We start from the raw sequence: 23857 nt of genomic DNA, 5'->3' as shown, positions 1-23857 counted from the left end.
AAAATGTGAATAACATGAACAACCTGAAATGTCTTAAGAAACATAAGTGCAATTTTAATAATATTTATACAATATAATAACAATAACACATTTTTTGTGAAAAGATAGTTTCTAAATGTAAACATTTTCATGTAATTTTACTTTTTTATACTAAAACATAGAGAAACACTTGGAATTGTCATTATTTATAGGTTATTGTGATAGTATTTTACTGGTCTGATCCACTTTAGATCAAATTGGTCTGTATGTGGAACTTGAATTAAAATGATTTTGACATCCTTGATTTTAAAAACTTAAGTGTAATTTTTACATTTTACAAATTAATCCCATGGGCCAGATTGGATGCTTTGGTGGGCCGGCTTTGGCTCGCCGGCCATATGTTTATATATATTCTGAATGTATGTTTTTGTTCCCAGGTCACGCGCATAACTTCCTGAGTTATAATGACTCTGTGTCCAGTGCTCTGGGTGTTCCCTATGATTTCAACTCTGTGATGCACTACAGTAAAACAGCCTTCAGCATTGGGTCTGATCCCACCATCGTCACCAAGAATCCCCTCTTCGCTGATGTGATTGGTCAGAGGATGGAGTTCAGCGCCAGTGATATTATTAAACTCAACCGCCTCTACAACTGCAGTGAGTTTAAACTTGATATACTATCCACAAAACAATGAATTCAGTAGATTATCATCACTGCATGGAGAATTATATAAAATAAAATATATGGGGACTGAGCGAGGAGAGATCCAGGTACAGATTTCAGTGGTTACTTTGTTTCAGTCGGTAGAAAAATGTAGTTTGAAGCTATTGCTAAACACAGGGCAAACTAACTTACATCACAGTGTACTAAAAATATAATCTACATCTTATAATAAAACAAGGGCTGTTCACAACGCAGAAGAGGGTGGTGGTGGATGATCAGTCGGTTGTTGTGTCTTGAGTTAATGGTGTAGTTTAATGCATTTATTTTTTATGCATTTAGTGCATTTTAGTTTAATTAAATTGATCCATTTAACCAAATCTACAGGATATTGGAAATATATTTCCAATCAATAGGCCACAAAGTATTTTATTTTTTATGAGATTAACAGCAGTTCTGTCCAATAATAACCTTTGGAGAGTATTAGGCCAGAGTCCATGTGAATTAAACTCATCATCATATATATTGATAATTGAATTATTAGCCCTGATAAACAACAGACAACCATGAAGACACTAGAGACACCAAAGAGAGGATTCATTTATCATATTCTAATTATTTTATTTGGCCTTAAAAACCTATTGATGAATAAATGAATGCATCATCTACAGTTGCGAGAAAAATTATTAGACCCTCAGAAGTCCTCAAAACAATGGTTACGCAATAAAGTACTCACTCCTGTGTGTTTCATGTGACTAAAACAGACGGAAAAAAAAAAAAAAATAGAATGCCTAAAAGCACTGTTTTTGTCAGTACGCTGCCATAGATATTGACGTAAGAACTGAAGTGATTTTGGTTATTATCAAGAAAACATGGAAAATGTCTAGATATCAGCTCTGAAATTAAACTCTTATGGGCTATTTTTGTTGTTATTATTATATTTGTCCAAAATGAATTTACCTTTAGTTGTACCAGGCATTAAAATGAACAAGAAATTGATCTAATGGTCTAATAATTTTTCCCACGACTGTATCAGTGGTTTCACTTCAAAATCACAGGTTTCCCTATTTTTGGTAGTGTAAACAGTACTTGAAATAACCCAGTGTTGTTTTCTGCCAACAGCCACATCTTTAACCTTTGTGGACAGCTGTAACTTTGAGGAGGAGAATATCTGTGGGATGATCCAGAGTCCTGGAATCCTGAAGTGGGAACGGCGTAGTTTTGTTAAAGGAGGACCTCAAACTGACTTCACCAACATGGGACAATGCAAAGGTGACTGTTCACGTTGTTAGAAAGTATATGTTTAGGGTCCAAACAGTAATAATCTAGACGTTTTTAGACACAGTCACATTTTAGTTGGCAAAAGTATTCAAAATGCAGGCATTACTAATCACATCAATGGTGGCTTCCTTCCATTGAACCCATAAAGACCCAAAAAGCTACTGGCAACCAAAAGCATCTACTGATCTAAAACGTTTAATCACTTCTGAACCACTAAACCTATCAATACCTTGAAATAATGCAGATAAAATGCAGTTTGTCATCTTTTCATGGTCATCAGATACGACCCATTTGGACGTGCAGAGGCTCAGTAGTGAAAGTGGAAACACTGTCATCCTCTACAACACAGGTGTCAAACATGCGGCCCGGGGGCCAAAACCGGCCCGCCAAAGGGTCCAGTCCGGCCATTGGGGTGAATTTGTGAAATGCAAAAATTACACTAAGATATTAACAATCCTTTTATTTCAGGTTCCACATTCAGACCAATTCAATCTCAAGTGGGTCAGACCAGTCAAATACTATCATAATAACATATAAATAATGACAACTCCAAATTTTTCTCTTTGTAAATGTAAATATTTTCATGTATTTACACTAAAACAAAATATAATTTCAGAAAAAATGTGAATAACCTGAACAAATATGAACAACCTGAAATGTCTTAAGAAAAGTAAGTACAATTTTAACAAGATTCTGCCTGTTATTAAATATTTGGTGTATTATTTATATCATAATGTAAATGTGTAAATGATCAACTGAGGCAGAATATAGTTAAAATTACACTTATTTTTTCAGTTTGTTCATGTTATTCAGATTGTCTGAAAGGATAGTTTGCAGATGTAAACCTTTTCATAGTGTAAATTAACTTTTTTCACTCTAAAACATAGAGAAAAGTTTGAAGTTGACATTATTTATATATTATTATGTTATTATTTTACTGGTTCGGCCCACTTCAGATCAAATTTAGCTGAATGTGGCCCCTGAACTAAAGCGAGTTTGACACCCCTGCTCTACAACATAGATTCACCAGTAAAACCCATTTGTTTTCATTAATGCTAGTGATTGGAGATGCCTGTTTTTATGTTCATTGATATGTTTGCTGAAAAAGCCACTTTCTCTTCAGTTTTCTCTGTTTCTGATATCGCTACCCTCAACTTTAATCTGAGCTTTTATGAACATCCACATGATCAGTGAATTAAATATAGGAGGATATGGGAGTTTCACTGAAAAATGCAGAGGATGATATTAATGAATGGCGATAAATCATTTGAGAAAGATTAAATAAACTGGGTCTTTATGGGTTAAAGCTGCAGACAACAATATATTTTATCTCTGGTTCACCCATATGACTTAATCATGTTACTATAAGGAACTAGATGAGTATTTCACAGATATCACAAGGCTGAAGGGATGCTATCTCTGTCAGTATGTGTTTAGACTTCACACTTATAAGTTATAACACTGATAAGAGTTCCAGTGCAGAGGCAGTTTTTACTTGCATGCATCAGCAGTAAAAAGGCAGAAAATGTATCACTAAAATGTTTTTCTGTTATGTGATGACACTAATGGAATAATATGTTTTGCTCTCAGTGGTGATGTTATTATAAAACCTTCCACTGTAGTGATAAAAAGTTGTATGTTTGCATCACTGGTGGGAATGCATAACAAACAGGCTTATATTATGAAGGTCTATAGCATAGATTTCAAACATGTGGCCTGGGGTCCAAATCTGGCCCACCAAATGATCCAATGTGGCCCGCGGGATGAAAGTGCAAAAATTAACCTGAACAGTCAAGGTTGTCCAAATCATTCTGGTTCAGGTTCCACATACAGACCAATGTGGTCTCAAATAAAAATAACAACACAATAACCCATAATTAATGACAACGACAAATTTTCTTTGTGAACAATTATGTGGAAAAAATTTCAGTGAAATAAATAACATTACACTGTGAAAATATTAACATTTACAAAACTATTCTTTCACAAAAAAAATACCAATAAATACATAAATAAAAACAAAGATGAACAACTCGAAATGTGCAATTTTAACAATATTCTGCCTGTTAATAAATGTTTTGTGCATTTATGGATCCGCTGTGATCTGTAGTTGTGTTAATAATAACAGATAGAATATTGTGGAAATTGTTAAAATTTTAGTTCCAAACTCCAAAATTTTAACAATATTCTACCTGTTACCAAATGTTTATGTAACACTGTGTGTAATGTACATGTATAAATAATAAGTTGAGGCATAATATTGTTGAAATTGCGGAAATTTTTCAAATGAAATTTTGTTTTTTTCAGGTTTTTCACATCTTTTTTGTAAAATGTAAATATTTTCATAATTTAATTGGGGTTTTTTTGTACTAAAACAATAACAAAACTTGGATTTGTCATTATTTATAAGTTATTTAGTCATTATTTTACTGGTCTGGCCCACTTGAGATCAAATTGGGCTAAATATGGCCCCTGAACCAAAATGAGTTTGACACCCCTGGTCTGTAGGCTAATATTACCTGCTTTTATTTCTTATTATCCCTCAGGGAAAGGTTACTTCATGCACTTCAGCACAGCCGCTGCTAATCCTGGAGACCATGCATTCCTGGAGAGTCGTATACTTTACCCCAAACCTGGACCCCAGTGTCTGCAGTTCTTCTTGTACAACACAGCAGCAGCTGATGATGTTCTCAATATTTGGGTGAAAGAATATGACAAAACCAACCCCAACGGTACACTGCAACTCTTCAAGAGCATATTAGGTAAGAAAAAAGGGCCCTTTGTGTAGAATTTGGGGGGGGGGGGGGGGTATGACCTAGTGCAGGGGTTCCTATAGTTGGGTACATTGACCCACAGGGGTACTTGGAAGAAGCCCAGGGGGTACCTGAAATTTTTTGGAAAAAATACATTAAATAAGTCATCATGTACTGAAGACAAAATAAATAATGACAATCAGTGCTAAAATATAAAACACAATCAATTCATTCATATAATAAAACAGAGCCGGTTCTAGCCGGTCATATTAGGGTGGGCTGGTTGAAATAACAGTGGGCAGCTTGGTTGGTATGTACTGATGATAGCGAAGCTGAATAGTGTCCTGAAGGCTGACAATTAGAATTGCAGTCCTGACAGCACTGAAAAGAAGTGGTTTGGGGGTTTATTTAAGAATAAGAATCACTTTATTGATCCCCAATGAGAAATTCAATTGTCGGGCTGCTCATCTGTGTTCATTTATTCTTTAATATAAAATAAAAATGATTTTAAAAGTCTGTCATGCATATTTCTTTTCACTGGATGAGCTTGAAAAATAAAAAAAAATGAAAATTATTCTCACTGTGGCCAGAATTTATACAAAAAGAAGGAAGTCTACTCTTGCTCAAACTCAGACTAAAATGTGGCACAGCAGAACAACAGAACAAATTTTTTTATTGCATAAACGTTTTCCCTTAACTTTCAATTGGGTGGGCAAGACGGACATTTGGGTGGGCTGTTTAAGCTTTGATAACATTTTAAGAATATGTCTATTTTATATAATTAGAGATGAGTTTATTTGAGTAATTAAGTAATTTTTTTTTTTTTTTTGATTGATGAAAGGTTCATTTATTCATTCATGACCATTTACTTTAATTAATTTTTCTTAGCAATAAAAGAAGGCACTTTTCACTTGATATTTTGCACAAAATTTGCTTATAAAGATTTGTTATTTTTAATATATTAAAGTTAAATATATGTTGTTTGTTGACAAAGTATTGAAAAATAAAAACAAACACCTTTGGCACACGAACAAATTTTGCCTATTTTTTTCAATCAAAATTGCTGAAGTGAGAGTCAGGGGTACTTGGCTAAAAATATATATTTCAGGGGATACTCCACTGTAAAAAGTTTGAGAACCACTGACCTAGTGCTTAGTCCTTGTGGTACTGTTAGCAGATATAACACACCATGAATAGTTAAAGTCAACAAACAGGACTGTACAAAAGAAATAAAACAGTACTGTATGAATTAATAAACAATACTGTATATAAGAGCTGAATGATTTTAAAGATAGTGTGTACAGATATTGTCTATATATTTTTGTTGTACATATTGTTTAGTCATAGTTTTCTATATTTTCCACATTTTATTTATTTTTGTTTTTATTTACCTTATTTTTACTTACCTTCTCTATTTCAGTTTTGTGTACTGTTGCCATGGAGGATGCCTGTGTAATACTGTTTTAGTGCTATTCTATTCTATTCTATTCTATTCTATTCTATTCTATTCTATTCTATTCTATTCTATTCTATTCTTTTTTTTATTTACTTTGTTTATTGGAAGCAATTTCACAGGCAACAGCATGACAATGTGATAGAAAGGACTTCCATTCTTCATTTGATCAGTACAGAATACTTACAATAATTCTCTAATTAAGGACAATAAGTAGCTAAAATAAAATAGAAGGAAAAAAAAGTTTTTAAAAAAGTTAAAAAAAAGTTTAAAAAAAAAAAAAAAAAAAAGGGGGGGGGGTTCAGTATAATTTGTGAGGTCTCCAAGTTTTTTCAAATGGATTTAAGTAGCCATTGAGGGAAATTCTATTCTATTCTATTCTATTCTATTCTATTCTATTCTATTCTATTCTATTCTATAAACCCCACTCACTGATAATGATTATGTATTCTCTCTTCAATCTGTCATCTTTACAGGGGGTGTCACAGGCTCCTGGAAACTGCATAATGTTAATATTAATGTGACAAAGAAGGCCCGTGTGATTTTTGAAGGGGTGAGAGGGAAAAGTCCTTCAGCAGGGGGGTTCTCTCTGGACGACATCAACCTGTCATCCACAAAGTGTCCTCAGTATGTTTGGCCTATCCGTAACATCACCAATCTGTTGGCAACAACACCAGTGGGAACCAACATGTACAGCCCTCGCTTTCTGTCTCCTACAGGTTACTCCTTCCAGGTAATTAAGGAATATAATTTAAAAATCATAACACCATAGACTGATACATTCACACTCCAAATCCACTGCATTTCTAATCCCCATAATGGCCCTGTAAACCCTCCCGAATGACCACAACACATATCCCACGATACATTGTTGCCCGTAAAGTTGGAATAAAACATTTTTCCCTCCGCCTATAAAATTTTATGGTTTATTCTTGATAAACCATAACTGGGACTCAGTTTGTAATCATTGCACCTGGTCAAAAGTGAATACTGATGTGTATAAATAGGAGTAAAAAAAAAAAGGAATATGTCAAAAGCAAAATGATTCCAACTTTATAGGCAACAGTATATACAACGTTAGTATGTGATATGGGTAAGTTAATGTTTACAGACTATACAGAGGAAAATTTACAAACTAACTGCTAATTACCTTGAAAAAAAACATGTCTATCAGTCACCGAGGACTTGGGGTCATACATTTGTGTTTTCTGTTTTTTGATCCATCTGAGTTCGAGGGTTCTGTATACATGTGATGCACTGCATTTTGGCTCAACACTGAATATTAATTACAATATACATCCTGCAGCTGTAATTTATGGCTAGAATTCAAAATTGCCCCCCCCCCCCCCCCTCAAAAAAAAAAAAAAAAAAAAAACAACAACAAAAAAACCAAAAAAACCAAAAGGAAGCAAATCAGACAACAACGACTCTTGGGGAAAATTTGGGGAAAAGAAAAGAATATATATATATATATATATATATATATATATATATATATATATATATATATATATATATATATATATATATATATATATATATATATATATATATGTTGTATGCTGTATTTTTTTAACCACTGACCGTCTGTGGTTTCACTCAAACACTGGCTCACACTTAATGCTGCTCATTGTTTCAACTCATTACTGCTGTTCATTTTTTGTGTCATATTTGATATGACCACCAGATAGCGCCAAAGTAAAGCATTTATAAACCCCAACTCTAGTTGTGTATAAAGTCCTCCAGCAGCAGGATGCGCATGATCTTGACCTTACAAAACTGAATGTACAACCATGTTCCAATGTAACAAATGTACAGATGTGTCAAGTAATGAAGTACAAATACTGTGTTACCTTATTTAAATAGAAATTTTGGTTATCTATACTTTACTGAAGTAATTATTTTTCAGTTGACTTTTTACTTCTACTCCTCACATTTTCACACAATTATTTGTACTTTCTACTCCTTCCATTTTAAAAATACAGTCTGCAGTGTTTCATGTCACGTTTTAGTATCTGTTCCCCAGTCTTGGAACCATAGCGGAGGTGATACCAAAAGACTAGTACCGGGTACCATATTCCAGGTCCTTTTCGTAAAGGAAACAAAATAAGGCCAAGTCGAGTTGAGTCGACGTAGTGGAAACGCGGCATTACATTGTACCTGTGGCACAGCCTAAGCTTTTGTCCCATTGTATTTTTTCCCCTTTCATTTACTTTTATACTTTAAGTAGTTGAAACCAGTACTTTTACACTTACTTGGGTTAATACTTAAATTTCTACTGAAGTCTTTTCAAACCCTAGTATCTATACTTCTGAGTAATGAATGTGAATACTTTTGACACCTCTGACAATGTACAAATAATGACAAAGCTGATCATTTTGTATTTCTTTTATCTTGGCTTAGGTAAATGTGTATCTAAATGGAGTATATAGCACTCCTGGGTACATGGCTGTCTTCATTCACTTGACCTCAGGACCCAACGATAGCAGCCTCAAGTGGCCGTGTCCATGGCACCAGGCGACCATGGTTCTGATGGACCAGCAGTCTGACATCAGACAGCAGATGAACATGCACCATATGGTCACCACAGACCCCAACCAGAAATCACCTAATGGTAAGGGATGGATGAACACGGATCTGTGCATGTGTCAGCTCATCTTCTCCAAGCTGATCAATGATCATTAATGTCTTCAATTATTTATTGTATCTTGTCTGTTTATTCCAGGTACTGAATTCTTCTGGGATAATCCTCGCAAGGTTGGTTCCAAAGTGACCAACCCTGATGGCAGCTTCTACTACCGTGGTCCAGGTTATGGAACGGCTGGCTTCATTTCCCAGACCAGACTGAAGAGCAGAAACTTCATTAAAGGGGACGACGCCTTCTTCCTTTTCAGTCTGGAAGGTATGGAGTCATGTTAACAAGATTTAGCACCAAGTAAGATGATAAACCTGAGACTCCTCATATATCCATGTTACTGATTCTTCTTCTTGTCCTCAGATATTTCCGATCTCCTGCTCCCTCAGCCTCTTCCCCAGTTTGGAGTTCATGCTGATACCAAAGCTACAGACCCAGAGTTTCCTCCACTCGAGTATTCTAAAACCTCTGCGATGGTTATTGTTTTCATTGTGTTCACTGCTGCAACCATGTTCCTGATGTTAGTGCTGGTTTTAGGAAACATGTGGATGAAGAAACAACTCCAGGGTGATAAGGAACCGATAACACAAGACAAACCTGAATTCATGAGCGTGTGAGTCAAGAAATTAGAATCAGTTCTAATTCATGTCATTGCAGTTTATAGCAGAAATAATTTCCTCTGCTCATAAAGATAAAGAAAACAGTCATGTACTCAGTAAATGTAGATGCTTATTTTTTTTGTAAAGCCTAAGTTTCGTGTTTGAAAGCAAATACTGTGCTTTGTTTCACAGGTATTTTCTTTAATTTTTTTTTTTTCTGCTTAAACAGTTCAATAAGTTGTTCGGTTGAAGTTGTCTGCTTGGTTATATTCTCTGTCTTGCTCATTGTATGGAAAAAAGACATGTTATATTAACTGGGAAAATGATTGGATTTTCCTGCTTTTCTTTTGCTTACATAATTACAAGCTGAGTATCTGTTTTTTTTTTTTTTTTCTTTTTTTTTTTTTTGTACTGCTGGATGAACAACACAAATTGCTAAAATACTGGCATGACAGCTCTATGAAAGAAAGGTACAGCATAATAAAAAAAGATGTTGAAAAAGAAAAAAAATCCTCTTCCAAACATTTGTTTCCTTCAATAATTTTCTGGTTACAGTTACAGTATACAAAACATGATTTAATGTAGATATAATATCAGTTTGTTTAGAATTTATCTGGTAGATATTCGATGTAGTACCAATAGTAGCCACAGAGAGGCGCCACACAGTGTTTGTAAAGGGGCATCTGATTACAGTAGTGATAAATGACAATCCGTGGATTATCATTTGAATGCCACATTGACAGTAACACTTGAAATACAGTTTTGTTTTGTTTGTTTTACTTCCACAAATATAACTGAAGCTCTATGTATTACTGTCTCAAATTATTTTTGTCAAACTTGTGTTGCTTTGGGCTTGCATCTAAAACAGGACATCTAAAATAGACTATCTGGGAAAACACTGTATTGTTTTTATCCACATATTGTCATACATAGTCATTCAACTTGCTAAATGAATTATTATTATATTATTTTTCACTTAGAAACTTAATATGTCACAGGTATTTTGCTAAAAGAAATTATGACAAAACTTAAAATCAGCAGTTGTTGTGTTGCTTACTTTAGCTGAAAACAATGCTCCATTTTATAATGACATACAACACATGCAACTTTAATGCATGCCTTTATAACTATTATACTAATACCATAGAACAGGGGTGTCAAACTCATTTCAGTTTGGGGGCCACATACAGCCTAATAGGATCTAAAGTGGGCCAGACCAGTAAAATAATATAAATAATAGGATAAGAACTGATAAAAAATGTCAAGTCCAAAGTTTTCTAAATGTTTTTGAGTGGAAAAAAGTAAAATTCCGTTATGAAAATGTTTAAACCTACAAACCGTACTTGAACATAACATGAACAAAAATGAACAACCTGAAAATTCTTAAGAAAAAAGTGCAATGTTAACAATATTCCGCCTAAATTGATCATTTAATTTGATCATGCATCACAACTTAAAAATTTAGTAACAGGCAGAATATTGTATAAAATTCCACATACTTCTTTTAAGACATTTCAGATTGTTCATATTTGTTCAGGTTATTCATATTTTTTGCGAAAGGCTAGTCTGTAAATGTAACTTTTTTTTCTAATTTTACTTTTTTTTTTAATACTAAAACAAAGAGGAAAAATTGCAGTTTTCATTGTTTATAGGTTATTATGATAGTATTTTACTAGTTTGATCCACTTTAGACTGAACTGACCTCAAATGATTTCAGCATCCTTGATTGTTAATTTCTTCAGTGTAATTTTTGTATTTCGCAAATTCATCTATAGGGGCCAGATTGGACCCTTTGGCGGACCAGATTTGGCCCCCGGGCCACATGTTTGACACCTGTGCCATAGAAGAAGAAGAAGAAGAACCCATACCCCCAAAAGCGAAAGAAACTAATTTTAAAACACTAAATAATACCTATCCTTGCAATGACTTTATGAGACAAAGATTTAATATTGAGAAAAATAATTGTGTTTTTTGTGAATTTGAAATTGAATCTTTACAACATTTATTTTTTGACTGCCCGTACACCAGGACATTTTGGACAACATCTGAAGAATGGACATCTGAGAAGGACACTCAATCGCCCAAACTGGAATACAAAGACATTAAATTTGGAGTTATAATGGAAAACAGAAAAAGAGAAATTATGAATAACACTTTGATTATTATGGCCGAACAATTTATACACAAATGTAGATTTGTAAAGACCCCCCCCCCCCCCCCCCCCCCCCACTGTCCTTAATTTACAAAAATGAAATAACAAATTTCAAAAAGACACTAAGACATGTAAAAACCAAACAAACCTTGATTGTTTATGAAAATCTGAATGCGCTGATTCTTGATTAGACCTCTGACTTTATTTTGATAATTATTTTATTTTATTTATTTTATTTTAATTAATTTAATTTAATTTAATTTTTTGATGCTCTTTACTAATATTGTTCTCTTAAGTTTGATAATGTTGCTCAGTCTGGAAAAATAAGTGTTTTTCTATGAAAGTGATTGAAAGATATAACCAGATTTTGATTAATAGAGTTGGAGAAAAAAAAAAGTAGTTCCCACTAATGCTGCCTTCACCTGTTGTCAGTAAGATGGTCATTTCCACCTGTGAATTTGAAATTACAAGTGTGTTGTGGTTTTTTTTTTTTTGTTTTTTTTTTTTTTATTGGCACAAAGCAAATTTACAGAACAAGAATGGGATAAACATTACAAAAGAGAAACACAGAAATACATTTGAGACATGGTGGAATGATTAAACACAACTATTACAATTATCAGAAACAAAAAACAAACAAAAAATAATAATTTTTAGATGTGAGGTGTAATGAAAATACTGAAGCAGAAAGAAAAATAAATAACTAAATCAGACTGGACAACAGAGCACAAAGGACTAGGCAAGATATAATTAAAACAGTAAGGATTTAGATAAACTAAAATAAAGTTTTCTGGCTTTTTTTGACATATTTTTAATATACTTAAGAGATTTGTAATACTTAATAAAATCATATAAAAACAAGTTAAAGGAGGGGTTTGTTTTTTTCCACTTACAAGAATGAATATGATATTTACCCAAAATAATAATAAGGTTAACTATATCTTTGACATTAACTTCTAATGAATCTATAAAATAAATAATATCACATAAAGAAAAATATGGACTATCTTCAATTTTTAAGGACAACCAATCGTGAATGTCAGCCCAAAAAGAAATGCTGTGTGAACAATTAAAAAACAAATGATCAATGGTTTCAGCTTGTGTGTTGTGTTCACCTGCTTTTGTTGTCATAGTGAAATTAAAAATGGCTGACACACAAACACACACAAAAGAAGAAGAAGAAGAAGAAGAAGAAGAAGAAGAAGAAGAAGAAGAAGAAGAAGAAGAAGAAGAAGAAGAAGAAGAAGAAGAAGAAGAAGAAGAAGAAGTTATATATCCTCCTTACCGGCAGGGGGCAGTCAGAACCAATTATGTAGGCTACCACCACAGCAAAGGAGGGAGCAAGAATAATATCAACAACCTGAGTTACAACTCAGGCAAACTTCTCTGGGGCTGCAACTGATAAATTTTATAAGCTATTTATGTCCGACGAAATGCCTTAGTAACACCCGGTACGTTATGGGGGTGGTATTTTACAGTGCGTTGCTGAAGCGAGGTGTTTATTTGCTCAAACTTAGTGGCTACTTTAGCCACTTAGAGTAGCCCACTTAGCTAACTTTGTGTTAGCTAATTAGCATGAAGTCGTTTGGACAGCCTCAGTAAACAAACCACCGTGTACTATGTGGAAATACTGCTCAGAGCCCAGTTTTAACAAGGTTGCAGGTGTAGCCGGACTGTCCGCTGGTTGCCTTTGACGCATCTGTAGTGTTTATGTGCCGCTGATACAGCACGGTTCGCTTGCAATGCTCCTGCAGCTGCTTCCACCTGTCAACTAGCTGGCTCATCTCTTCCTGTCTCCCGACGTCTGGTTCCCCAATGGCTCACTGCGGCTCCGCGGAGACGAGCTCAAAGTTACCGACACCGCGTCCGGACAGCGGCGCGGTCATCATACCGTCGCAGGGTAGCGTCGACCAGAGCATGAAGCCGGTGTTGTTCGAGATCTTCGGCGAGATATGGACCGTCCAATCGCGTCTCGGCCAGGGAGTCTCGGCCTCCGTGTACCGGGTCAGCTCCGGCAGAGCCACCACGGCCGCGGTGAAGGAGTTCCAGGCCGACACTCAGGGAGGAGATTACGGGTATCACAAGGAGAGGTCCGTGCTGGAGGACATCCAGGGTCATAAAAACATAGGTAAAAACAGTAGTTTACCCATAGATACATAAATACACAAACATTTGAATCTTCCTCTTCAATAACACCATACTCCCATAACCTTTAACTGTCAAGTGGGTTAACAAAAGTAAGACTTGGGTATGCTAATATGGAAATGCATCATCATGAAGCCTATCTATAGCCACAAAACTTACTAAACAGTGGCTACAATAGTTAGTCTCATTTGTATATTTTGCCAAGTATGCTGTTTCATTGTAAAAACTAAAAGTTAAAGTATTGTTAAAGAGCCACAATGATTTTTTTCTTTTTTTGGTTGCTTTATTTCCCTCAATATATTGGATTGTTCTGTTTAAATAGGTAATTTCTTTTTGCCTTTTGTTCACCATCATCTTTTATTCCTGCTTCTGTTTGAAATAAAGTCTGCCATTATCAAAGCTGACAATTCACACACCAATGAGCTTTATTATAGACTATTGTCAAGTTCCTGAAGCGCTACTTTTCATGCAAACCCATTGAAATATTTTCCTCTCTTTCTTGGTGTTTCCAAATTCTTAATCCTCAACATGGATGATGTGAATACAGCACTATATTTTCTCACGCTTTACTGTACTGCTGCCTTTACCAGTGACTTTCCCTGTTGTGGGATCAATGAAGTCCCATGCAATCTACAGGTCTTCCTGTTTTGATTTCTTTTTTCAGTGACTCTGTATGGAGTGTTCACCAACCACAGTTGTATGGGGGTTGCCACTCGCTGTCTCCTGTTGGAGCTGTTGGATGTCAGTGTGTCTGAGCTGTTGGTGAGAGGCAACACAGGTACTCAGGGTGGGAGGTGAGTGACCCTTGTAGGTGCAATTTGTACCCCAAGTGGAGAGTTCTAATACAGTGTGTGCACCCACTCAAGATGTGTTTGTGTTGGGGAGGTCTGCGTCTTATACGTTTGGAAAAATTCAGAATTTTTTTTCCATGTATGTATTTTAATTTTGATTTAATCATCACCAAAGCATAGGTTGTGCAAGAGTACTGGTAAAACGGTGTGTTAAACATGAAACGAAAGCATGAGCCAGGTTTTAGCTGGTCAGATGAGCTTTGGTATTTACACATAGAGTAGGGAAATGAGATCTAATCATGAGTGATCACTGGAGACGTTTAGATATGCATCAGTGTGGTGTAAACAGAGACAATTGGAGCAGTCCACTTGAGATCAGGTCACTCAGGACACATGTCTATATCAGGTCTGACCAGAGTCAAATAGGATTCAGCATATGGTGGACTATCAGTGCGTTTGAGTGCCTCTATATTGTCAGAATATTTTTTCATGCGGTATACAAATGTTAAAATTTGACCTACTGGTACACAGGAGAATCAAATTTGCTAATAAGATTTTGATATTTGGTTACTAAAATTATTTTTCACTGAAAATGTAATTGCGTCAAGGACAATTCAAACAACTGCAAATGATTGAAAACAAACATGTAAAACTAATACGTGAAACTGTTCAGTTACTAAAACCCAGTTAAATTATTTCATCAATAAAATACTGAAAGTGTTAAAACTTAAAAGAAATGTGTTGAAAGCTAATTACAGATTATAACTGTATTGTTAGATTATGGACATAGTCATTGTGATTGAAAGGAGCAGTGTCTCCCATTTCACCTCATAACGTTTTTTTGTTAGACCTCAGCAGGGCCACTCCATGTGGCTTGTTCAGCACTGTGCCAGAGACATCCTGGAGGCCCTCGCCTTCCTTCACAGAGAAGGGTACGTCCACGCTGACCTAAAGCCACGCAACATCCTCTGGAGTGCTGACGACGAGTGCTTTAAACTCATCGATTTTGGCCTCAGCTTCAAAGAAGGAAACCAGGTGACTGTCTAGAATCAGCAGTGGGTTGCACTGGCTGTTCAAGGGTAGGCTTGTTGGAATGTAATCTGATGATGTATTTCCACATACACACAAGTTACATCTTAAATCTTATACACATCTCTTAGTAGGTGTTAAGTCTTCCCTAAAATAGCATTTGGCATGGCACGTAGTTTTGAAAGGTGGGGAATAACGTAGAGGATAAAGAGGAGAAAGTATACTAACTGTTTTATGCCAGTAATACCTTTTTTTATGATCAATTACTCTTCTCTAGATGTATCTGATTTATACTTATGTTTTTGTTATCAAACAGTGGACATTCAAAGGATCAGTGACATCATTAAAGGCTGGCAGCAGACTTGGCCCGATCCCATTACCGTGCACTAACACCAGAGTATCATTACACAGTGCTGTAGGGCTGCAAAGCTGGCAACTTGACTAAATTAGACATGAGATACTCATGTAATAGTGTTGACAAGCAAATAGGAGAGAACGTAATTAACAGCTACAAATATACATCAGCTTATCAGCAGGCTGTTTGTTATGATGGTGTAATTTCACGTAGTCACCATTACAGTACCGTTACATTACCTTATGTAAAATCATTTCTACTGTTTTTGATAGTTTTTCCACTTTACCACTGTTTTGTATTTGTACTGAGTTTTGTACCAGCCTTACATTGTTGTTGTGTAGTTATACCCAGACCAGGCTTTTTGCTGATGTTTTGCAATTGATGTTATCTGTAATTAGCTGTTAACAGGGTTTCTGTAGGTCATTAAAAAGCATTAAAAGTCATTAAATAGATTTTGTGAAAAATAAGGCCTTAAATGGCAGTAAAAACATTAAATTTGATGTCCAGAGGCATTAAAAAATTAAATACACTTGATGGAAAAAAAAACATTGTTATTCACGATTTATTTTGATTATATAAACATTTAATAATTTTGTTTGGAAATACAGTGTGATGATTGACAGGCGGAACCCTTTAATTGGCTATTGTTTATGGCCAATACACGAAGTCACAACACCGGATGCTTGGAATGCAACGTGTTGTGAGCGTGCTCATGCCGTGACAAAAGAGCGGAGGGAATATTAATAAATGTCAGAAAAATGGGAAAATGCAAGTTTCAGCAGAAGTGATTGGAGGAGGAGCTATTCAGAACCTGGTTAAAGCCTGTCGACAGTAAACCGTCATAAAACTATGTATAAAACTGTATCTGCAGTTGGACATGGGCATTACATTTGATTAAAGTGGCATTAAAAAGGGCATTACAAAGAATTAAATTAGATTTGCTGATACCTGCAGAAGCCCTGGCTAAACAACCAATGTTTGAGCATAACAGATGTTGACAAAGCAAGTGGTAAATTCTTTGTCTCCAGGACTGCGCTAAGAAAAATGTGTTTTCTTTTTGACTACAGAAAGTTTTGCCCCATACCTTAGAGTCACAGGGGCCAACATCAGGGGGAAAAAACCCAAAATCTGGAAATCGGCTCCTTACCTATACAGCTCTCTCCTTTCAGCCCAAATCAAAACACTATATTGAAATCTAACGTAGAATTCTTGTATACACTTAGACTACTTGAATTACATTACACTGAAAGGTAATTATAGGATTTTTGCTTGATAATTCCAAAAAGCTATCAAGCATGGCAATTTTAAACCAGAGCTTACGCTTGTGCAACAGATCACATGTCACTGTTATTAGATCTAGAGCTGTCTTTATAATTCCCGTCCCCCCCCCCCCCCTCCAGGACGTCAAATATATTCAGACAGATGGGTATCGTGCTCCAGAGGCTGAGCTGCAGAACAGCCTCGCACAGGCCGGGGTGGAAGTAGAAGGGGACTCAGGATGCACGGCTGCCGTCGACCTGTGGAGCCTGGGCATCATCCTGCTGGAGATGTTCTCAGGAATCAAACTCAAAGACACCCTCCGCTCACAGGAGTGGAAGGTATGGTAAATCTGCCCTCTCTGTAAAATATTACAGGACCTCATAATAATTAATTGAATGAAATCCGAAGGTCTGACCATGTGTACGATTTTCTGACCACTCGGGGGCAATGAAAATGAGCTGAAAACACAACTTTTAATTAACCCATAAAGACCCAGTGCTTCCTCTGTGGCAGTTCTCAAATGAATTCTGTTCATCAATTTAATCATTTGTAATTTATTTATCACCATTTATTATAAAGTTATCCTCTGTATTTCGTGTTTTTCAGTGTAAATATTGTATTTTCCCATTAAATTTTCTTATAATATAGATGTTCATAAAAGCTCAGATTAAAGTTGTGTTTTATTATGCCAGAAACGGAGAAAACTGAAGAAAAAGTGACTTTTTCAACAAAATATATCATTAATTGAACATAAAATAAGTCTGTCCATCCACTGTCATTGATCCAACTCCATGGGTTTTGCTGGTGAATCAATGTTGTAGAAGATGTAGAAGAAGGTGTGTCCAGGTTAACTACGGAGCCTCTGAACATCCAAATGGGTCATATCTGTTGACCATCAAAAGATGATGAACTGTATTTTACACCAATTATTTTACATGTATTGATAGGATTAGTGGGTCAAAAGGTATTAAACAGTTTACATCAGTAGATCATTTTGGTCAGCAGTGGCTGTTGGGGTCTTTATGGGTTAAGGTAACATTTGACTTTGATAGCTTATCATGTCCTGAAGTTGTGGAGCAACATTAGCAAACATTTGGAAGATGGAAAGTCCAATAGATGATATGGTTATTGAAAAGAAATCCATAGTTCATAATTTGGTAAAAGACTAGCATGGTGGCTGGACACCAACTATAAGGTTATGTTTTGACAGTGGCTACTGAAATTGTAAAAATGGATTAATCGAACGTGTTTAAATAATCTTGTCTTCCTATCCTTTGACGTAGGATAACAGTGCTGCCATTATAGACCATATCTTTGCCAGCAACAGTCTGGTATGCCCTGCCATCCCTGTCTATCACCTCAGAGACCTTATCAAAAGGTATATTGTAATAGTAGTCACTTTTCCATTGGACATCTGTGCAAAACTTTACCAATATTTACTAAATGTCGAAAAATCAGAAGTGCGTAATGTTGGTTTTTCCATTAAATCACAAATGCGATGATTTGTTTATTATCGCGAGATGACACGAGAAGTCATTCCATAAACATTACGACGAACATAAATATCGTGTTGATTTACAGATATATTCATAATTATTACATTTTATCCCGTACTTAATTAAAAAATGATTCGGTTTCCTGGTGTGTCCACACATACCGTGCCATGTTTCTTTTAAAACTCTTTTTCTTTGCTTGTTGTAACTTCCGTCAACATTGTTTTTTTTTTAATTCACGTGACTATAGTTGCAGAAAAATATCTTTCTATTGTAGTTTTGTGTGATATACCAATTGCGCTATGTCTGAAAAACCACCTCTTGCCAGCACAAAAACTTTTAATCGAAAAACAAGAGTTTTGGCAAAATTGACATTTTTTCATTAGGTAATTCTTTATGCGCAAGTTATATTTGCGCAATTTTAGGGTCAATGGAAAAGCGACTAGTGTCATAGTTTGTACAAGTGAAATAAAAATGTACTCTTACTTTTTCAGTTATCTGTCTGGTTTGAGAACATTTGATTCTATCCCTGATGTACGGCTGCTATACTGTTCTTTGCATTTGCAGCATGCTTCTCAACAACCCAAAGCAAAGATGCACAGCTGAAACTGCCCTCCTGAGTCCGTTCTTCAGCATTCCCTTTGGTAGGTGTCAGCTTTTTCAATGTTCATTAACAGTAACGTGTCTCTCAGTGCCATATTAAGTTCTGTTAGTGTGTGTGTCTGTCAGCTCCTCATATTGAAGACCTGGTTCTGCTGCCCTCTCCTGTCCTGCGTCTGCTAAACCTGATTGATGACAGTCATTTGCACAATGAAGATGAGTATGAAGGTACAGCGATTACTTGATCCATTCTGATAAAATACGTTGTTCCTTACATTCTCTCATAATTAATCTGTGTTTGTGTATACATGTTATGGCAGACATCCTGGAGGACATGAAAGAGGAGTGCCAGAAGTACGGCTCAGTGGTTTCCCTGCTCATACCCAAGGAGAACCCAGGCAAAGGACAGGTCAGACTACTGGTCCATGACTGAAAATGAAAAGGAATTTTTTGGTTGTGTTCAATATCCTAACAGCGGTTGTACTGCACTTATTTTCCACTAAGCCCACTAAGCTTTATGAAAAAAAATTACTCATTTATTTGCAACAAAGAGAATAACATTTCTAGAATAACATAAAAGGGGGTAGCACTTTACACAACAGCTTGATAACAACATGGAAATTATAAAGTAATCCCATGTCATTACCAGAATCACAATAGACTTGTTACCTGCAAACACAAACCGTGAATCAGCACCAGACAATCTATATGTAGATCTAATTTCATGGTAATGTTAGATGTAATGCACAGAAAAAGACAAATCCGGTTCTGCCTCTTTGTCAGATCACTGCATTTTTTAGTAACAGACAATTAGAAAAGAACGCCAAGAACTTGGCAACGATGAGTAAATGTTCTGCACCACAGTGAGGAACACTCAAGATTGCCACCTAGTGCTATCTTCCTAATGGTAGTCTGGCTAGTTAAGGCTAGCATTAAGAGAAGAAATTGTCATTGTCATTGTACAGGGGTTGGACAAAATAATGGAAACGCCTAACATGTTGGCATCATAGAAGGTGTTTCCATTATTTTGTCCAACCCCTGTACATTTACTATGATTGGAATAAAGTCCTGATTGTACCCTTTAGTATTTTCATGTTGAACATTATTGTTAGCTGCCAGATTTACTGCTGTCCCTCATAAGACTATCACTACATTTTCAGTCTTAAGAATTTGTATAAGCATGACTTCATGAGAAATGATTCTGGTTGTGCACCATCTGTCACCAAGTGAGGTTGTGTGACAGAGGAGAACCATATAGGTTCTTTTACGTGTATTTGGTTTGCTTCTTGACTCTTTATGTGTATTTAAATTTTCAGTGCATGATACTTAGTGACCTCTACTAGTTCAGTTGCAGTTTCCAGCTGACTGAATATTCCCACCCTTACCTACGATGGAAAAGCACGTTAACACAAGATGCCAAATGCTATAAAATGTTAAAAATAAAAGGAAGTCTGCTTTGAGCTACTGTAGAACATAGTGATGCATGCATTGGGTAGTATGTGAAAGTGAATATCATCCTAATATAAATATAAACAGCCCATTCTAAAATACACCAGCTAATATATAATTTTTACGTCAATTAAAACCTAATTCTTAATATGTTAATCCAATTCTGCTAATACATCCTCCTACACCCCCTTCTTGAACATTTAACAGTACACCCGCCGTTACCATGTTCTTACTCAGCTGTTTCATGAAGTCCTACTAAAAGGGGAAACTGGGACTTGTTAACAGTTCAGTTCATGTGTTCATGTGTGTGTCCTCCAGGTGTTTGTGGAATATGCCAACTCCAGCGACTCCAAAGAGGCTCAGAGGCTGCTAACAGGCCGCACTTTCGATGGGAAGTTTGTGGTAGCCACCTTCTACCCTCTCAGCGCTTACAAAAGAGGTTACCTGTACCAGACTGTGCAGTGAAGTCCTGAAGTTCAGTTTACATCTCGGCATGAAAAATAAAACAAAAGCAGCTGTGTAGGGCATTACAGGGAGGAAGAGATTCTTCCCCTTAAAATAATTACAAAAAATACAATCATAAGTAGTTGACCTGCAGTTAAACTTCTATATGAGTGTACTTAATGTTCTGCATGTTATCCATGTGGTTTCCTACAGTAAATCTGTGTGTCATGCAGGGTGTAAATTGAACTAAGCTGTGAGGAGCATATTCCTACGTTTGTTTGTGCCACCTCCAGTTTGACTGCTAGTCTTAAAATCCTCAGAGCCTCAGGTTTCAAACTGACCTGGGGACAGCAGCTCCTGTCTAAGCTTCCATTTCACTCGTATAGTTGTAGGGTTTAGCACACCGGTGAATGTATAATGGGACAGAAATGATGAGGGTTGCAAGAACAAAAGCATGTAAACAAATGCACATCTGAAGAGATCAGATCAGTAATTCGAGGATGAAGTTTGCGAACACTCACTTTTGATTCCATCCAAATAGTAGCCTTTCTGTATTATTTTACAGTCCAAATACTTTTTTACAGCACGGGTGTGATGAGGAACCTGTAGCAGGGTAAATCCTGATGACAAAAACGCCCTGATAATCATCCACAGATTATCCTGAGATGTCCTGTGGAGAAAGCCAGTGTCCAACACTGATGTTAAGTGAATAATAAGAATGATTTTATGATTGTTATCTATTTATATTTGCATTGCATATTCTTTTATATAGAGGAAACCATGTGGTACAAGGGCATGTACAGGTATTCTTTGCTGGCTCTTCAGATAGTCTTCAGGGAGAAATGGTTTGGAGTGGCCTATCTAATATTCACTCATTCATTCTGTACCAGCTTCTGAGCAAAGCAGAGAGCCCCTAATGCCCTATTCCTGTAGCCTTATGCCTTGTAGTTTTTATTTACTAAAGCCTGAACACTCATTTATATCATAACATCACTATGCTGCCATTTATGAGTGAACATTTAGGGCGTGTGAATTTGTCATTGCACAGTAAAAACAACAGAAAATGGAGCTTGAGACTAGTGTATGAATATGTTGTCCTTAAGAACAATAGAACAAAAAGATGAGCACTACACACACATTTGGCTGAAGTTATAAGTAGCCAAGTGGAGTATGAATAAAATATATTATTATGTTGCTAATGATATTAACTGCAGTCTAAAGCCGATGCCTGATTCTTCTGCCTCATGTTTCAGTTTGTACATTAGTCACCCAGATGAATATGGCGAGTTCTTATGAAAGGACTGCAGCACCTGAACTATTAGACTAAACTGCTGAGGCATACTGTTTACATTATTGTTCCAGAGCTTTTAGTGTATGTCTGCAACTTTATGTGCAGAGATGTATTCAGAAGTATACCTTAAAGCTGCAGTGCTTGATAGTTTTTTGGCATCATGTCTCTTGCATTTTGTCATTGAAGTGACCTGAGAGGACATGAGACCTCTGCTTCTGCTCCTTACCTGTGTTTTCAGACTGTAGAAGTTCAACCACCGTGATGCCCAGACTTTGGCTATTCACAGGTGTGATTAGGGACACTGTGTTGGACTCTGTGTTGATTCACTTTTCCATAATGGCCTGAAATGACATCAGGTCTGTATTTGTATTTATATTTTAGTCTTTTAAGTTGATCAGAGATGAGAGAGCTGCACAAGGGAGGTGTGCAGTTTCACATTATGGCTCCTGATTTCGGCTTCTGAAACTCTAAAATACAGTCGCAGAAGAAATTACTAGACCATCAAAAGTCAGCAAAAACAATGGTTATGCAATTAAGTACTAACTCCTGTGTGTATCATGTGACTAAAACAGACAGAAAAGAAAACATGGAATGCCTAAAAGCACTGTTTTTGTCAGTACAATGCCATAGATATTGATGGAAGAACTGAAGTGATTTTGGTTATTATCAAGAAAACCATGAAAAATGGATAGATATCAGCTCTGAAATTAAACTCTTATGAGCTATTTTTGTATTTGCAAACAAATGTACCTTTAGTTGTACCAGGCATTAAAATGAACAAGAAAGTGACGAAAACAAGGGGTGATCTAATAATTTTTCCGCAACTGTATTAGTAGACTTTAGCCATTAGAGCTAAAACAATGAATTTTTCCCATAGCTTAACAAATTTTACTAGAAAACTCCGACCGTTCATGCCCGCACACAGCATTCGCTCCATGAGCTGAAGTAGAAAGTTAGAAACGTAAGCAGAAGAAAAGAGATCCACTTACTGCTGAATATAGAAAATTAACTCTTTTTACCATATTTTTGCACACAAAGAGTAGTGCAGATTACACTAAAAGCTTATCGGGAGTGGCTCTCAGGAATGATTGTAGCAAGTGTTTGTAATGGCTTCTGACTATTGATTTAAGTCAGACTTGTGAAATAGTGAAGCTGCCTTTAAGGCCTGGTGTTAAGACAGGCACGTATACGAAAGTGTGTTTTTGCAGTGCAATGACATTCTCTTTAACTAACGTGGATATGCAGTGCCCGTAACGCCACTGTGTCACACTGAAACACAATGATTTCTACACAAGTGCCCTGTGACATTTACAAGCTAGCTACCTAACCAGAATGCTGCTATAAACCAGGTTTTCTACACCTGCGTGCATCAAATCCTTACGTAGCCCGAACCTTTGCAGATGCCTTAGAAAAGAATTTCCTTCCAGCAGATGTAGTGTCATGGAAAAAAAACCAAAAACTTCCAGAGACAGTATATGAGAGTAGTCG

At 36.1% G+C, this 23857-nt stretch overlaps 2 protein-coding genes across 2 annotated transcripts in view; both read left to right on the top strand.

The window, feature by feature from the left end:
- Window positions 1–10145, top strand: part of LOC115418634 (meprin A subunit beta-like) — a 15632-nt gene extending 5487 nt beyond the window's left edge. Inside the window, exons 8-14 of the mRNA XM_030133163.1 lie at window positions 417–635; window positions 1762–1911; window positions 4467–4682; window positions 6603–6859; window positions 8530–8740; window positions 8852–9028; window positions 9125–10145. Of these exons, the coding sequence (XP_029989023.1) occupies window positions 417–635; window positions 1762–1911; window positions 4467–4682; window positions 6603–6859; window positions 8530–8740; window positions 8852–9028; window positions 9125–9378 (1484 nt within the window). The 3' untranslated portion in view covers window positions 9379–10145. The remainder of the gene's footprint in view (window positions 1–416; window positions 636–1761; window positions 1912–4466; window positions 4683–6602; window positions 6860–8529; window positions 8741–8851; window positions 9029–9124) is intronic.
- A 2688-nt stretch (window positions 10146–12833) lies between these two features.
- Window positions 12834–22976, top strand: uhmk1 (U2AF homology motif (UHM) kinase 1). Its single transcript, XM_030133090.1, has 9 exons — window positions 12834–13640; window positions 14322–14451; window positions 15297–15483; window positions 17233–17430; window positions 18376–18470; window positions 19153–19229; window positions 19315–19413; window positions 19506–19594; window positions 20953–22976. The coding sequence occupies exons 1-9, from the start codon at window positions 13328–13330 to the stop codon at window positions 21097–21099; spliced, it is 1335 nt and encodes a 444-aa protein (XP_029988950.1). The 5' UTR covers window positions 12834–13327; the 3' UTR covers window positions 21100–22976.
- Window positions 22977–23857: the final 881 nt, after the last annotated feature.

The sequence above is a fragment of the Sphaeramia orbicularis genome, chromosome 4, assembly GCF_902148855.1.
Source record: "Sphaeramia orbicularis chromosome 4, fSphaOr1.1, whole genome shotgun sequence".
Taxonomy (NCBI): domain Eukaryota; kingdom Metazoa; phylum Chordata; class Actinopteri; order Kurtiformes; family Apogonidae; genus Sphaeramia; species Sphaeramia orbicularis.
The sequence above is the reverse complement of the archived record's forward strand: the minus strand, read 5'-3'. Positions and strand labels throughout refer to the sequence as shown.

Bases quoted from the DNA above. Each gene is read 5' to 3' on its own strand.
- uhmk1 (XM_030133090.1), top strand. From the start codon at position 13,328: ATGGCTCACTGCGGCTCCGCGGAGACGAGCTCAAAGTTACCGACACCG. The intron at 13,641-14,321 runs GTAAAAACAGTA...TTCTTTTTTCAG, and splicing joins CCAGGGTCATAAAAACATAG to TGACTCTGTATGGAGTGTTC. The intron at 15,484-17,232 runs GTGACTGTCTAG...CCCCCCCTCCAG, and splicing joins GCTTCAAAGAAGGAAACCAG to GACGTCAAATATATTCAGAC.